Source organism: Spinacia oleracea, chromosome 4, assembly GCF_020520425.1.
Source record: "Spinacia oleracea cultivar Varoflay chromosome 4, BTI_SOV_V1, whole genome shotgun sequence".
Taxonomy (NCBI): domain Eukaryota; kingdom Viridiplantae; phylum Streptophyta; class Magnoliopsida; order Caryophyllales; family Amaranthaceae; genus Spinacia; species Spinacia oleracea.
The window spans coordinates 186,183,871-186,199,729 of record NC_079490.1 but is presented as its reverse complement, the minus strand read 5'-3'; the positions used below and the strand labels follow the sequence as shown (position 1 = coordinate 186,199,729).

General features: G+C 45.2%; 1 protein-coding gene across 1 annotated transcript; it reads right to left on the bottom strand.

Moving 5' to 3' along the window:
* Positions 1-9,419: 9,419 nt before the first annotated feature.
* LOC130472260 (uncharacterized) lies at positions 9,420-14,609 on the bottom strand. Its single transcript, XM_056842789.1, has 6 exons — positions 12,663-14,609; positions 12,313-12,566; positions 12,141-12,224; positions 11,983-12,066; positions 11,231-11,905; positions 9,420-11,144 (listed from the first exon to the last, which is right to left on the bottom strand). The coding sequence occupies exons 1-6, from the start codon at positions 13,735-13,737 to the stop codon at positions 10,344-10,346; spliced, it is 2,973 nt and encodes a 990-aa protein (XP_056698767.1). The 5' UTR covers positions 13,738-14,609; the 3' UTR covers positions 9,420-10,343.
* Between the last annotated feature and the right edge of the window lie 1,250 nt (positions 14,610-15,859).

Sequence of the window (15,859 nt, the reverse complement as noted above, 5' to 3'; positions counted from 1 at the left end):
TTTGACAATACACATTAAGACGAATTTAACAAGATCTCACATTACTATGTTTTACCTTACGTATAAATCACCAACAATGATCAAAGTATAATATGTGAATAGTGCAGAAATCACAAACGTTACGAGTATTAAAAATCAGAGGAAGTATATGAATAGTGAAAAAGTATTAGGTGTCACTTATTTTGAAATTAGGTAAATAGCCAAAGGCCAAAACCTCCCCATCTAACGGGCACTTTTCCACTTAATTTGGTCTGCAAAAATAATGTGAATTAGCTAGCTAAGCTAGCTGTCGAAGGCATAATGTATTTTTTGTTAATCAATTGTCTACTTGTACGATTAGATTAGTACTTAATTAATACATCGTATTAGCATAAAATTAGTGCCCTTAATAATACAATTGTATTTCCTAAAAGAACGATTAATTAAAGAAAAAAACCTTTCTTAATTGTGTCCATAAGTTCCTCCTCCATTAAGTTCGCAAGCTATTGCTAATCGCGATGGCATATTCTTTGTGCTCCCACTACAAGAATTTGTATCTTTAACGACAACCTAATTACGACGGGTTAAAAATCCCGTCGTAAAAGCCCTTTTGCGACGGGCTAACAACCAAACAAAGACGGGAACAACCGTCACAAATGTCTTTTACGACGGATTAACGACGAAATTTTTCATTAACGACGGCCTCTTTTATGACGGGGTCGCGACGGGAAATCCCGTCATTAATCAAAGATTATTGGCTTTTAACGACGGGATCTCCCGTCGTTAATGGTACACTTTTTTGTAGTGTCCCACTGCCCTACAACTTTCTATTTCAACAATAAAAGCCAAAATTAACTTAATATGTTACTCTACAAACTATACTCTTTTTTTTGCATGGTTTTTTTGGATATAGATTATAGTCATTTCATAATAATCTTTATAGTTACTGTTGATACAATTAATGCTTGTAACAAATTCATCTTTTAATATTGTTTTTCTCTCAGGTTTACCCCACTTGAATCAATTCTTTATTATTTTTCTTTCACATAAACAATATAATTAAATTAAATATCATCATTAACCTTACTTGCACACTAATTTATTCATATTGATGTACTATCCACAAATATTTCTAAAATTACGTGCAAACACAAGTGTCGTGAGTATCCGGAAACGGAGGAAATAAGAAAAAGGAGAGATTAGAAGTGTGTACACTACAAGAAATTGTACCATTAACGACGTTGATCAATGACAAAATTTCCTGTCGCGAACCCGTCTTAAAAGGGGGACGTCGTTATATAAAATCTCGTCGTTAACCCGTCGTAAAAGACATTTGTGACTGTTGTTCCCGTCTTTGTTTGGTTATTAGCCCCGTCGCAAAAGGATTTTGCGACGGGATTTTTGACCCGTCGTAATTAGGTTGTCATTAAAGATACAAATTCTTGTTGTGGTAAAAGGGTGGTAAGTACATAAAATATGGATAATTGAAGATATAGTGCAAAAAGGTGGGTAATTATGAAAAGAAAATGAGTAAAATAAGGGAAAGAGAGTGAAAACGTGTAAATGTTGTGGAGTATAGGTAAAAGCAGTAAGATAACAAAAATCATGTTCAAAAAGACTATAAAACACAATACGAAGTACAATATATATTATGAAACGGGCAAAACATTTTTCTTTCCGGAATTTTGAAGATTTTATTTTATATAAATACATCTTAGGTAAGGCGGCTATTCTTTGGTTGAAGACTTGAAGGTGTCCTTAGATATTTTGTGGCAACTTCAAGTAATAGATATTTTGTGGCAACTTCAAGTAGTAGATATTTTGTTAACTTTACCTTTGCAAAGGCTTAAGCCTTGATAAAAATCTCTAAAATATCTCAAGAAAAAGGGTGGAAATTCATTTTGTAATGCCTTACATAAATAATTAGTGTGAGATGATCCTCTTGATATTAAGAAATTTAATTTGAGTCAAAAGTAATTGTAATTGTTAGATATTTTATACGATGTTGGTTAAGTTGGTTGTTAGGTACTAGTCTTTTATGCACGAGATGCGTGCGAATATAAGAAACATATATGTGTTATTACATTTAAACCTGAAATAACATGTAAAAATATAATATAAATGCGATGTGTGCGAATATAAAAAATATACTTCGTATAAGTTAGATAGAGCCTAACGTACGTAAAATGCTTCTTTGGGCTAGATTGATTAAAATGCTTCTTTGGGTTTTTCCTATTAAGTAGGTAATTAAGTACGTTGTCATTATATTCTCTATTCTATAAGTGTGGATGGTATTTTAGTAATCCAAGGGAACATCAAAAGTAGATTTAATAAAATAATCTAAGCTCCTCACTTATATACTCCCTCTGTCCCGGAATACTTGAAACATTTTCCTTATCGTGCCGTCCCGGATTACTTGAAACGCTTCTAAATATGGAAATTTTACATAATATTTTATTATTTTCTCACCTTACGTAAGGGCCCACCAACAACCCTACTACACCAAATAAACATTAAAAAATTCATGACCCCCCACCACATCCCACTATCTATATTAAAAAAATATCCCACTACTAACTACCTTTCAATTAAATAAGAAGTCAATTATAATGAATTAAACTCCGTGCCGGTCAAACAGTTTCAAGTATTCCGGGACGGAGGGAGTAATAGAGATTCTAGTAAAAGTTTATTTTTTGGATACTTGGACAAGAAATTTTAGTTACCATATATATTAGGTTTAGATGAATCTTCATTTGTGGTAAATCAAACAAAATTTCTTAAAATGAACATTAAGATTGAATTTTTTTAAATGTACCAGTTAGTACACCATCCATGGATATTTTTTTGTTCATTTCAAAATTTTACAAATGACCAAAGCTTATCAGATGATCGAGTAGAGATGAACTCCATATGTGACGTTGTTCATTATATTACTTTGTATTAGTAGGCACATTGAACGAGGTAGGGACCATTTAAAAGCCCGTAACCCCACCCCGCGGGTCAGGTCCACTACTTAATATATGGATCGGGCTCTTGACGGGCTAGTATTTAACGGGTCAAATTCTTACCGAGCTAGTTAAAAGAAAAGGCTATATATAATTGTTTGGGCTCCCAATTGATTCTCTATTGGGCCACTAAGTCCAAAGCCCAATGGCTCTAAACAAACAGTATCAAACCCAACAATGGCTAGTCAGCCATCCATCAAGGCCCAAGGCCCAATAGCAATAAATGACCTATGGGCATTTATTGTGCAAACACTATAAATAGGCCGCCAAGGCTCACACCTCAAGGTACGTCGAATTTACCGCCTTAAGACTACTCTTCTAGAGAACTTCTCTCTAGAATCCGAGCATCATTCTTACTTAGGCATCGGAGGGGCTTTCCTCGGAAACACCCCCGAGGCTAGTAACTTTGCTATTGTGCAGGTGAATTCGGACTCCACTCATTCAAACAAGCAAGATCTTCAACACATACAAAAGGGCCTTCATTCGAAGCCCATTGTTTCCATCTTTACAACACCGGAACAATTTGGCGCCGTCTGTGGGGAAGAACACTTCAAAGCCTTTGAAAGACATCAATCACCTCTTTCCGCGAAAATGGTGAACGATGTTGTTAACAACAATGACGACGATATGATGGTGCGGTCAGATTCAGAATCTGACCAAGAGGGGCACCCTCAATCGATGGCGAGGTCACAGCCAAGCAGAGCTACGACCGCCACAAATGCAGGACCTCCGATTCCAACTAGGGAAGAGCTCACTGCGGCCATGACCATCATGCAAAACTTCCTCTTCAATGAGAAGCATCAAGGGCTGGCAAATGACCGCAGAGAAGAGAGGAGGACCAGGCGAAGGCTGAACGAGCCACCCAGTGTGGAAGTGTCCAGACCCGAACGAGAACTCCTTCCCTTGACAGGTACACACTTGACGTCGAGGTGGATGGAAAGCACGTGGGACACCCAAAAAAGGGCACAACGGCAACCAGATTGGTTTGCGAGACCATCGCCTACTTTCAACAGCTCTCCAAAGCGAATCAACTACTCGTAACACTCGGATCCGAAGCTCGGTGCTCAGCAGGTTGAGACCCTCGGTCCATTCAAGGTTAAGACCTTCGATCCATACGAGACTCGGGGTAGGTGAGTCGAGCAGGTCTGGCGAACGACCCGAGGTCAGTAGCCGAGAAAGAAGAAGAGACAGGAGGCATGATCGAACCCCTAGCCCCCATCGTACGCCCGAACGTTCTAATCACAGAACCTCGGCAAACGAAGGCATCAGGGCTAGACTCGGGAAAAGAATCATGACTCCTACGTCATCCCCTTTCTCGGACGAGCTGATCATGGAAGAAATACCGAAAGTAAGACTGCCAGCGCACCTAACCTACAGCGGAATCACAGATCCGAGGGATCATGTCATCTCATACGAACAGCAAATGTTCTTGAGTCCCTACTCCGAAGCATGTTGGTGTAAATACTTCCCAACCACGCTAACCGGAGTGGCGGGAGAGTGGTTTAGATCGCTGCCGAAGGGATCGATCAAGAGCTGGAAAAAGCTGAAAAAGAGATTCTGCACACAGTTCGTGAGCAACAATCGCCCCGAGCGAACCACAGCAGAACTGACCTCAATCCAACAAGAAAAAGACGAAAGTCTGAGAGAATTCATGGCCAGATTCATGAAAGAATCAACAAACATACCAAACTTGCAGCCAGACGTGGCCATCTTCGCCTTGAAGCACGCGCTCCAGGAAGGGAAGTTCCGTGACGAACTCTCAATGAAGAACCCCTCCAAAATAGCTGACGTGCTCCAAATGGCCGATGCGTTCATCAGAACCGAAGAGTTCAACAAGGCCGCTGCAAAATTGAAGGGATCGTCAGATCCGAGGGACACAAAGAATAACCAGAGCAGGCCCGAGGGCGGCTCAAGGAAAGGGAAAGAGAAAGTAGGAGCTAGAGAGATGAGCCCGAAGAAAGACGGGAGAAGGGGTGAACTTCAACCCAAATACACCAACTACACTCCACTAGCTCTGCCCCGAAAAGAGATATTTAGCCTCAACAGAAATGATGAAAAGTGGAAACTACCGGGGAAGCTCAAGTCCAACCCAGCTCGGAGAAACAAGAACAAGTGGTGCGAGTTCCATGATGACTTCGGTCACCATACCGAAGAGTGCAACTCGCTGAAAGACAACATTGAGGACCTCGTTCGCCGAGGCTACCTGAAACAGTACTTGTTAGACCGAAGGGAGGAAAAAGAAAAGGCCGCAAGCGGCAAACAACACGAGCAACCCCAGAAAAGGGTCTACGAAGCAACAGGGCACAAGAAAAATGACATCCTAGTGGTGTTCGGGGGACAGAAGTCTGGCCAGGCCAGCAAAAAACACCTAAGAGCCCTCTCCCATCGGGTCAACTTCAGCGCGGTTGGAGACAACCAACCACACCCCCCGAACATGACCTTCACTGCTGATGATTGCTTCGGAGTCCAGTACAAACATGACGATCCTCTGGTCATTTCCATGGACCTCAACAACCACAACGTACATCGAGTGTTAGTCGACGGAGGAAGTGCCGTCAACATCATCTTCAGAAACTGCTTCGAGCAGCTGATCCTCGAAGAACCAGAGGAAGCACTGACGAAAGTCAGTTATCCTCTGATCGGATTCAACGGATCCGCAGCTATCCCTCGAGGAAAGATCACCCTGCCAGTCACAGTGGGCGAAGGCCAGGCAGCAAAAACCCTTCGGGACGAATTCTTGGTGATGGACTGCGACTCCGTATACAACGTAATCATGGGGAGAACCATGATTCACAAGATGCAAGCAGTCCCCTCCACATACCACCAGCTGATGATATACGTCTCGGATGCAGGATTCGCCGAACGAATCAGAGGTGATCAAGAAGTGGCGAGAAGAACCTGCCACACTGCCGTCCGAAAGCCCAAACTAGGGGACGGCCCCGAGGAGGAAAAAGGAGCTACGGGAGAGGAAAGCGAGGCAAAAAGGAGAAGAGCAAGCACGAGCAGCTTGTCTCCCGCGGAAGTTGATGCTCGCCCCGAAACCCTATCCCCCGAACCGGATCAAGAAATGGAGGATATCTTCCTCGAAGATGATTCAGACAGGAGCATCCGAATAGGCAAGGGCCTAAGCTCGGGGCTCCGAATCGATTTGATCCGATTACTCAGGGATCATAAAGACATCTTTGCATGGTCAGCAGCAGATATGCCAGGGATAAATCCGAAGCTGATTTGTCACAAGCTGGATGTCAACGCTGAAGCTCGGCCAATCAAGCAAAAAAAGAGAAATTACTCCTCGGAGAAAAACAAAGCCATCGCCGAGGAGGTTAAAAAGTTGCAAGAGGCCGGATTCATCGAACCATGCATGTATCCGAAGTGGCTGGCCAACGTGGTGATGGTCAAGAAAGCGAACGGCTCATGGCGAATGTGCGTAGATTTCACAGATCTGAACCGAGCCTGCCCCAAAGACTGCTATCCCCTGCCAAGGATAGATCAACTGGTTGACTCCACCAGCGGCCATGCACTGCTCAGCTTCATGGATGCCTTTTCAGGCTACCACCAAGTATTCATGCACCCCGATGACAGGGCAAAGACAGCGTTCATCACAAGCGCAGGAGTGTTCAACTACAAAATGATGCCTTTCGGCTTGAAAAATGCCGGAGCCACCTACCAGAGGTTAGTTGACCACGTCTTCGCCGACCAGAAAGGGAGGAATGTGGAGGTCTACGTGGATGACTCCATCGTAAAAAGCATCAAGGAGGAAGACCATGTCAAAGACTTGGCAGAGACCTTCGGAAATCTGAGAAAATACAGCATGAAGCTGAACCCAAAAAAATGCGTCTTCGGGGTGAAGTCAGGGAAGTTCCTCGGATTCATGGTGAGCGAAAGAGGAATTGATGCGAACCCAGACAAAGTCCAAGCGGCATTGGATTTACCCGAGCCGAAGACCAAGAGAGATGTGCAGAGGCTAACCGGCAGGTTAGCCGCACTAACAAGGTTCATATCAAAAGCCTCGGACAAGGGAGCTCCCTTCTTCAAGGCACTGAAACCAAAGAACCTCCCCGGAGGAGAAGCAGAACCAGTCAAGAAAAAGGGGGTCCCGAGGAAAGTGGATCCCGAACTAATATGGGAACAGGAGCAAAAAGAAGCTTTCCAGCAACTCAGAGCCCACCTAGCTCAACTGCCGACACTGGCCAGACCAAAGGAGGGGGAAACCCTGTACCTATATGTCGCAGTTAGCCCTGGAACCGTCAGCGCAGTGCTTCTTCGGGAAGAAGAAAGGAAGCAACAGCCAATCTACTTCACCAGCCGAACACTCACAGGGGCCGAAACCCGGTACCCACTCATCGAGAAAGTCGCATATGCAGTAGTGGTAGCTGCCCGAAAACTGAGGCCATACTTCGACTCCCACCAGATCACAGTGCTAACTGACCAACCGCTCGAAAGAGTACTCGACAAAATAGAGAGGTCAGGAAGATTGGCTGCCTGGGCCTTCGAACTATCAGAGTTCGGCATCAAATATCAGCCGAGGACAGCAATCAAAGCACAAGCATTGGCAGACTTCTTGGCCGAGTGCTCATACCAGGAAATGTTGGATGATACGAAAAGCACTTGGGAGGTCTTCACTGACGGATCTTCCACAATAAACGGCTCAGGGGCAGGAGTTGTACTGATCCCCCCGACGGGGAAAAGCATAGAGTATGCATTGAAGTTCGGCTTCAAAGCAACCAACAACGAGGCCGAATACGAGGCCGCAATCGCAGGGATAGAGCTTTGCTTATCCCTGGAGGCCGAACATGTTCGCCTCAAAACTGATTCCCAGCTTGTAGCCAACCAGATCCGAGGGGAGTATGAGGCCAAATGGCCCAGCATGACAGCCTATTTAGCAAAAATTAAATCCTTAACGTCAAAGTTAAGATCCTTTGAAGTCATCCTCATTCCCCGAGGACAGAACACGCAAGCAGACGCGCTGTCAAAACTCGCAAGCTCAACACTCATCGACCTAAACAGGTCGGTCCACGTGGAAGTTCACCAAGAGAGAAGCATCGACTTGCTACCCACCACAGTATGCAGCTTACGTACCGAACCTAGCTGGATGGACGCAGTAGTTGCATACAAAGAAAGGGGAGAACTCCCCGAAGATAAGCTGCAAGCGAGAAAACTGAAAAGATTCAACAGATGGTTCATCATCAACGCCGAAGGAGAGCTCATGAGGAAATCATTCTCTGCTCCGCTGCTAAAATGTGTGGGTCCAACAGACGCTGACTACATCCTAAGGGAAATCCACCTCGGGATATGCGGAAACCACATTGGAGGTAGGACATTAGCACATAAAGCCCTTCGGGCTGGGTACTGGTGGCCCACTATGGTTTCCGAGGCAAAGCAGATGGCAAGGAAATGCGAGAAATGCCAAAAGTTCGCACCAGCCATCCATCAACCAGCTCAAACCCTACAATCAACACTGTATCCCTTACCATTCGCACAGTGGGGGTTAGACATCATTGGTCCCTTCCCCTCAGCGACGAACCAGAAGAAGTGGTTGATTGTAGGAGTCGACTATTTTAGCAAATGGATCGAAGCCGAAGCTGTCTCCTCCATCACCGAACCTCAGGTCCGCAAGTTCATATGGCAGAACATCATCACAAGGTTCGGCATACCAAGACTGATGGTCTTCGACCACGGGAAACAGTTCGACAACACCCCGTTGCAAAAGTGGTGCAAACAGTTCGGCATACACCTAGCATACTCGGCAGTCTGTCACCCACAAAGCAACGGGCAAGCCGAAGCTGCTAACAAACTCATCCTCAACGCACTCAAGAAAAGAGTCGAGGATGACAAAAATAAATGGTTAGAAGAGCTACCCGGAACGCTATGGTCCCTTCGGACCACTGAAAAAGAAGCTACCGGACAAACACCGTTCCACCTTGTATACGGATCCGAAGCTGTAATTCCTGTGGAAATCGGAACAGAAAGCCTGAGGATCCAGGCATACAACAGGTATGATGGGCTACAAGGAGAAAGCAACAATCAACTTCTATCCGAAGCTCTAGATCTACTGGACGAAGCTCGGAACGATGCAAGGACACTCAACGCAGCCTATTTGCAGAGGGTCAACAAGCATTACAACCGAAGAGTCAACGCCAGACCCCTAAAAGTCGGTGATCTAGTACTCAGAAACGCCGCCTCGGTTCAGAAAGGACGGATCCATGGCAAACTCTCAGCCACTTGGGAAGGACCATACATCATCCATTCCGAAAAAAGGCCAGGCACGTATATGCTGAAACAGTTAGATGGAACAATTCTGAAGAACCATTGGAATACCGATGTTCTCAAGAAATATTTTGTATGATCTCTGTCCGTAAACCAAGTAAGTTGTTTAATGAGAAGAGGAAAGCCATTTGGCACCATGTGTTTCATTGAACTCCTCTCTATATTTATTGTCCCCTTATATATATATGCAGCCTCGGATCTGATCAATCCGAGACTAAAAACAGGTTGACTTTGTCCATTCCTTGATAAAATGCAAGAAATGACCAAATCATACACTTCAGGGAACCGTCCAGAATCCTCGGATTCGCGGTACCCTAATAAAATTTGTTCGCAACAAACAGTCGCTCGAATCAAGTTATAAAACTCCGGCTCAGATCCACGGATCGCCGAAGGCATAACTAAAGAGGCAGACTAGCGATCTCTTGCCCAGGTTTCCGAACCACAAGAGATCGGAAGAACAATCCAAACCTCTGAGCAGATCGACGGATTTGAAGAGTCTGGAAACTAAAGAGTCTCTTAGCAGATCTACGGATTTGAAGAACTCGCAAAACTAAAGAGTCTCTTAGCAGATCTTCGGATTTGAAGAACTCGCAAAACTAAAGAGTCTCTTAGCAGATCTACGGATTTGAAGAACTCGCAAAACTAAAGAGTCTCTTAGCAGATCTACGGATTTGAAGAACTCGCAAAGTCAAAGAGCCTCTTAGCAGATCTACGGATTTGAAGAGCTCGCAAGGTCAAAAGGTTTTTAGCAAGTCTACAGAAAGAGGAGCTCGAGAAATCTACGGATTTAAAGACCTAAAAATTGCGAAAGAACAAGTTGAAAAGAAGCAGCCAAGTAACAAACATTCATTTTTTATTCAATATTTGGGGGAAGTACAAATACATCGAAAAACCTCAAAAATTGAAAACAAAATGAAACAAGTTAAAATCGGCAGCCATCAACAGACAATACCGGCCTACCGAAGTACTAAAGAAAACAAAAAAGAAATAAGTACAACGCAGCGCCGAGGCAAAAGGGGGGAAAGGCAAGCACATGTTCGGAAGTCCTCAACTGGAACCGACCGACTCTGAAGAAGACGACTGCCCGAATCCCTAGCTCTTGGGAGTCTCAGGAGCATCCCCCAGAGGAGCATCCTTCGAAGAACCCCCAGCAGTAGTATCACCTTCGGAAGCCGCCTTCTGGGCCCGAGCCTCTGCAAGAGCAGCTTGGCGTTCAGCTTCAGCTTCGTCTCGATCGGCCTGGCACTCCACCAAGTGATCCTGGGCCCTCATCCAGAGCGGAACCTTCTCATTCCAAGGGAAATGAGGCATGTGCTTCGCGAACATCCGCCGAGCACCCAGGATGCCATTCCAGTATTGCTCTCTACACTGATCAGCAGTGTAGAGGTCAACTCTCTCTTGCTCCAACTTCCGAATGGCAGCATCTTTCTCTCGGATCTTCAGCTGGAGAACGGGCACCTTGTCAGCTTGATTCTGAACAATCTCCCGGTGCTTGATAAACTGCTGAAGCCTCGCCTCCGCTTCCTGGCTCTGCTTAATGGCCGCCTCAAATTTAGACGTCATCTCCTTGAGAAGACTGTCTTTTTCTTCAAGTTCGCTCGCAAACTTGGCAGCCATTTCTCTCCTCTCCCTGTCGAAGGAAGCTATCTTTTCAGCATCCTCTTCAACTTGGAAAGTGAGCCTCCCAACTTCGGCCCCGATCTGTTCCGCCGCTTCCCTAGCCTCACGACTGTACTGAAGGTACAGTTGCTTGAGGTCCACCATCTCGGCCATGAGCTGCCCAGCCTTCTGGTCCAAGACAGGGATATCACGAGCATAAGCCTCCTGATACCTCCTCAGCTGCCTTTCCTCAACCGAGCTACACTCGGAAGCGAACGAGGACCAGAAAACAGCCTGGGAAAGAAGAAAAGACAAGAAAAGATGAGGAAAGAAGACAACAAACCAAAAACGGAACTCAAAACAAAATTTCCAACACTTACCTCATTCAGATAATATTGGGCCATCATAGCTGGGTTCCTCTCCTCAGCTCCAGGAACCCTCCACTGCGGGTTGGCCCGAAGAAGATTCTCCCGTGCAGCTTCGGGACCCACCAAAGATCCCACGTGAGCCATGGGGTTCTCCCCCAAAACCGGAGCTCTGGCATAGCGAGCCATCGCTTCCCTTACCTCCTCGGGGATCCGTTTCAGCGGAACATCCGAGCAAGGGTCAGCGTGGATCAGTCTATCCAGGGCCGAGGTCGAAGTGGAGCCCAAGGTCGAATGACGCCTCTTCCTCGTCAGACCCTGCTCGGGTTCCTCCTTCTCAGCTTCGGGAACCTCTACGTGAGCTTCGGTGAGATCCACCATCTCCTTATCCGGACTTTTCTCCCTTTCGAGAGAAACGTCAGCAGCTTCTTCCTTCTGCTCGGCCACAATAGGGACATCCGAGCCAGGAACAAGGTCGGCTTCAATTGCCTCCATCACCTTGGTTATATCCTGGATCTCGATCCCTAAAGCAGCAGACGGCTTCAGCGGAGAAGGGATGGTATCTTCCTCAGCCAGCGGTTGGTCCACGGGTGGCGGTTCCACAACCACCACACTCTTCAACTTCTGCCCGGGCAAGGGCATGAAGTGAAGGAGGTTTTTGGGAGGAGGCATGACTTCCGAAACCACTTCCTACAGGGCAAACGCTCAAAGGTCAGTTTCAGAAAAAGAGAGAACAGACCACAAAAGCTCTAAGTCAGAACAAATACCTTCTCCGAAGACTGATCAGCTTTCGCCTTCTTCGGATGCGCAGAAGGCCTCAAAAGAGTGCTGCTCTTCCTTTTGCGCTGATCCTAAACAGAAGAAACCAAGGGTCAATAAAGGTAAAACAAGACAAAGGAAGGAATAAAGAAAAATCGCGAAGTACCCGGTTCCTAGATAAAGAGATATCTATCCGAGCCGGAGATGAAACCGAAGGAACGGCACGCGGCACAGCGTCAGTCCCAGGACCCTAAAAAGATGGTCCAGGACCAAGACGTTAGCCGACGGCCAACCAAAAAGAAAGAAAAACAAAAGATATTGAGACTAGAAACACTCACCGGATCCGAGGTTGTCCTCAAATCAGGGAGCACGACTTTCACTGGAACAGCTTCGGGAGAAGAGGCAGAATCCCACGGATCAGCTCGAACTTCAGATATCCGAGCGACACCCGACGGAGACAGCACGTAATCCTTCAAGCGAGGATTACGAGGATTCTCCTTCCCGAACTTATAATCAGGGGCCGAGTCGTGAATGGTCTTCAGATCCAAAGAAATACCCAAGACCACAGGATCAACGCAGCTGAAGCCGTACTCTGCAGAAACAAAGCACAAAACGAAATCAGTAAAACGAGACCAAAAAGGAAGAGGGCAAACTTACTAAAGCACGGTCCCAGCCGAAAGACACCTACCCCTGTCAAAAATCCTGCTGAGACCGGCAACAGCAAGAATGTCCTCCCGCAAAATATAGTTGAGGTTCGGGAGCCAGTTGGACGGCAATTTGTAGTTGTCCTCCCGAGCCAAAAACCACTGGAGGAGATCCACGTAGTGGTGATGGTTCCGATCCGGAGCAGCCACGCTTCGCATATCAGGATCAGGAGTCACAAACCACTTCGGAGGGCGGTAAAAATGTGGATGCTTCGGATCTGTCGGCACACGAACGAACAACCACTCCGTCTTCCAGTTATGATCAGAGCTGAGGTAAGGGTAGGCCGTAATATAGTTCGGCTCCCCCTTTCTTCGGGATCTTTTGTTGATAATGGTCCACCAACCATACCCATCCCCCTTGGAAGCGTGGTTGAAAGACAGATCGTGCAGATCCCGAAACACGGCAACAGAGCATGGAAAGTTAATAAAATCGCACACCCATCTAAATCCGATGATGTGCCTCATAGATTTGGGGGTAAGCTGGGCCAAACTGATGTTATACGACACCAGGAGCTCGGATATGAAGGGATCCAAAGGAAAGCGGAGGCCGTTCTCCAAATGATGAGTATACACAGAGATGAACCCCCTCGGCGGATGAGTCACCCGAGGACGCTCCTGGTCGGGAAGCTCGCACCAGTACCCCAAGGCGTGCTGGATTCCGTATAACTCTTCGGCCCTCCGATGGTAATGCCCCAGCTTCGCCTCCACCAACCAGTCACCACTGACCGATTTTTCCAAGGGACCATCGATCTTAGTGGTCTCATGCAGAATCGGGGCATACTTACCCTGCGGATCAGCTTCAGTCCAATGAACTGGAAACTCAGGGTAGGAGCGGCGCACACCCGAAGAGCCAGCCTTTTTACCAGAAGTTGCGCGTTCAGACACGCTAGACCCGCCAACAACATCATCTTTCGAAGCATCCCAACCAGTCGAGCGCCTCTCCACTGGCCTCTCCGAAGGCCGAACCCTCGAAGTTTTCGGCAACCTTCCCGAAGGCACGTTCTCCCTCTCACTAGAGGAGCCAACGACGAACTTGCTCTTGCCCCTATTCTTTGCCATGGCCGCGAATTCTCGGTCTAGGGTTGAGATTGAGGGGTAGAAGGAAAAACGAAGAAAAAAAGGAGAATTCAGAAACAAATTACCTTCTTCCGAAGCGGAATTCGCCGATAAAACGAACAGCACAAGTTCCCGAAGTCCAAAGTTGGCCGAATTTCGTAGATCTGAAGAAACAAATCGCACTGCGATCGCCGGAATTTAGAGAGAGAAAGGGTTTGAAAGAAGGAGTAAAAAGTTCGAAAAGAGCAATGCACCCCGTATTTATAGAAAAGAAAAGGGGCGCATCAACTTCCTCAACCCACGATCTACACGGCACAATACAACTCCCAACACTTGTCATCAATGCAAATCATCCCTTTTCAGAAAAAAAAGAGGGAACTTTCGGACTTCTGACAGCTGGAAACCCACCCATTTAATTCTAAATGGACCGGGTCTGGGGGGCATGTTGTTTGGGCTCCCAATTGATTCTCTATTGGGCCACTAAGTCCAAAGCCCAATGGCTCTAAACAAACAGTATCAAACCCACCAATGGCTAGTCAGCCATCCATCAAGGCCCAAGGCCCAATAGCAATAAATGACCTATGGGCATTTATTGTGCAAACACTATAAATAGGCCGCCAAGGCTCACACCTCAAGGTACGTCGAATTTACCGCCTTAAGACTACTCTTCTAGAGAACTTCTCTCTAGAATCCGAGCATCATTCTTACTTAGGCATCGGAGGGGCTTTCCTCGGAAACACCCCCGAGGCTAGTAACTTTGCTATTGTGCAGGTGAATTCGGACTCCACTCATTCAAACAAGCAAGATCTTCAACACATACAAAAGGGCCTTCATTCGAAGCCCATTGTTTCCATCTTTACAACACCGGAACAATAATTATACAAGCATTTGGTGTAGTGTTATTCTTAATTACTTACTCTACGTATTAGATTTGTATATACATACGGAGTATGTAACACGATAAAAATGGGTTGAACCCAGTTGGATGAAAAACGGGCATTGACCCAACCTGGTTCATTTACCAAACTATATTGACCCGACCCACACTAACCCATTTAATATTGATCCCATCCAGCCCGTTGAACAGGCTTAATATTAATGTATTACCATGTCATTTGATAATCATAAACGAACAAAAAGGGCGTAAAGAGGTGACAGTAAATATCCCCATTTGATGGTGGCTCAAGTACTTTATTTTTTTATTTTTTTATTTTGGTTTTATTACGAGGAGTTTCCACCGCCTTCGGCGAGTGGGCTAATCCCTCGCGTGAGTTTGCATAGGTATCTCGATGGGCAGCATTCCTCCCAATTGAGATTTTTTCTATTCTCAAAGCTCGAACCACTCATGGCAACCTCAGTTGGTTGGCTCAAGTACTGCTCAAGTACTTTATAATTGTGATTTGTGAAGACTACTAGTATGATTGAAAAGGACAACTACATGTCAATTGCTTAAAGTTACTATTAATCATAAACTTAGAAAAGTAACATTAGTTTTAAACACTATATTAATTTTATAAATTAACCATAACAAGTGTTCTCAGAAACTATACTAAATTTTGTAAGCACTAACAAACGCAATTAAACAAAACTTAATTTGGCTTAAAAAAGAAAAGAAAAAGTAAACTTGTACCAAGAAAAGAATCATGCTTTTGGGAAACAGGCAGATATTATGTCTTTGTTTTTCTTACAAAAACTTTCTAACAATTTCGTGTAATCATACTCGTTGTTTAGGCTTGAAGCTTATCTTCATTTTCACTCTTGATGATAAACACCACTAGGGCTGGTCAAACTTGATATTGGAGGAGAGTTTGGCCATATATAATTAAGTCTGATGATGTTCTATACTACGTATATCCTAAAATCAATTCGTGATAGATATTTTATATACTAGATTAGATCATGTGCATGCACGGATAATTTAAAATTATATGACTAATTTTTTTATATTTCGTAATATATTTGCACTACAATAATTTGTATCATTAACGACAACCTAATTACGACAGGTCAAAAATCCCGTCGTAAAAGCCTTTTGCGACGGAGCTAACAACCCAACAAAGACGGGAACAACCGTCACAAATGTCTTTTACGACGGGTTAACAACGAGATATTCCATTAACGACGA

Excerpts from the sequence above, each read along its gene's own strand:
- LOC130472260 (XM_056842789.1), bottom strand. The coding sequence starts at position 13,737 with ATGGCAAAGAATAGGGGCAAGAGCAAGTTCGTCGTTGGCTCCTCTAGT. Across the intron at positions 12,225-12,312 it reads TGAGGACAACCTCGGATCCG|GGTCCTGGGACTGACGCTGT; the intron begins GTGAGTGTTTCT and ends CCATCTTTTTAG. Across the intron at positions 11,906-11,982 it reads CTGATCAGTCTTCGGAGAAG|GAAGTGGTTTCGGAAGTCAT; the intron begins GTATTTGTTCTG and ends TTTGCCCTGTAG.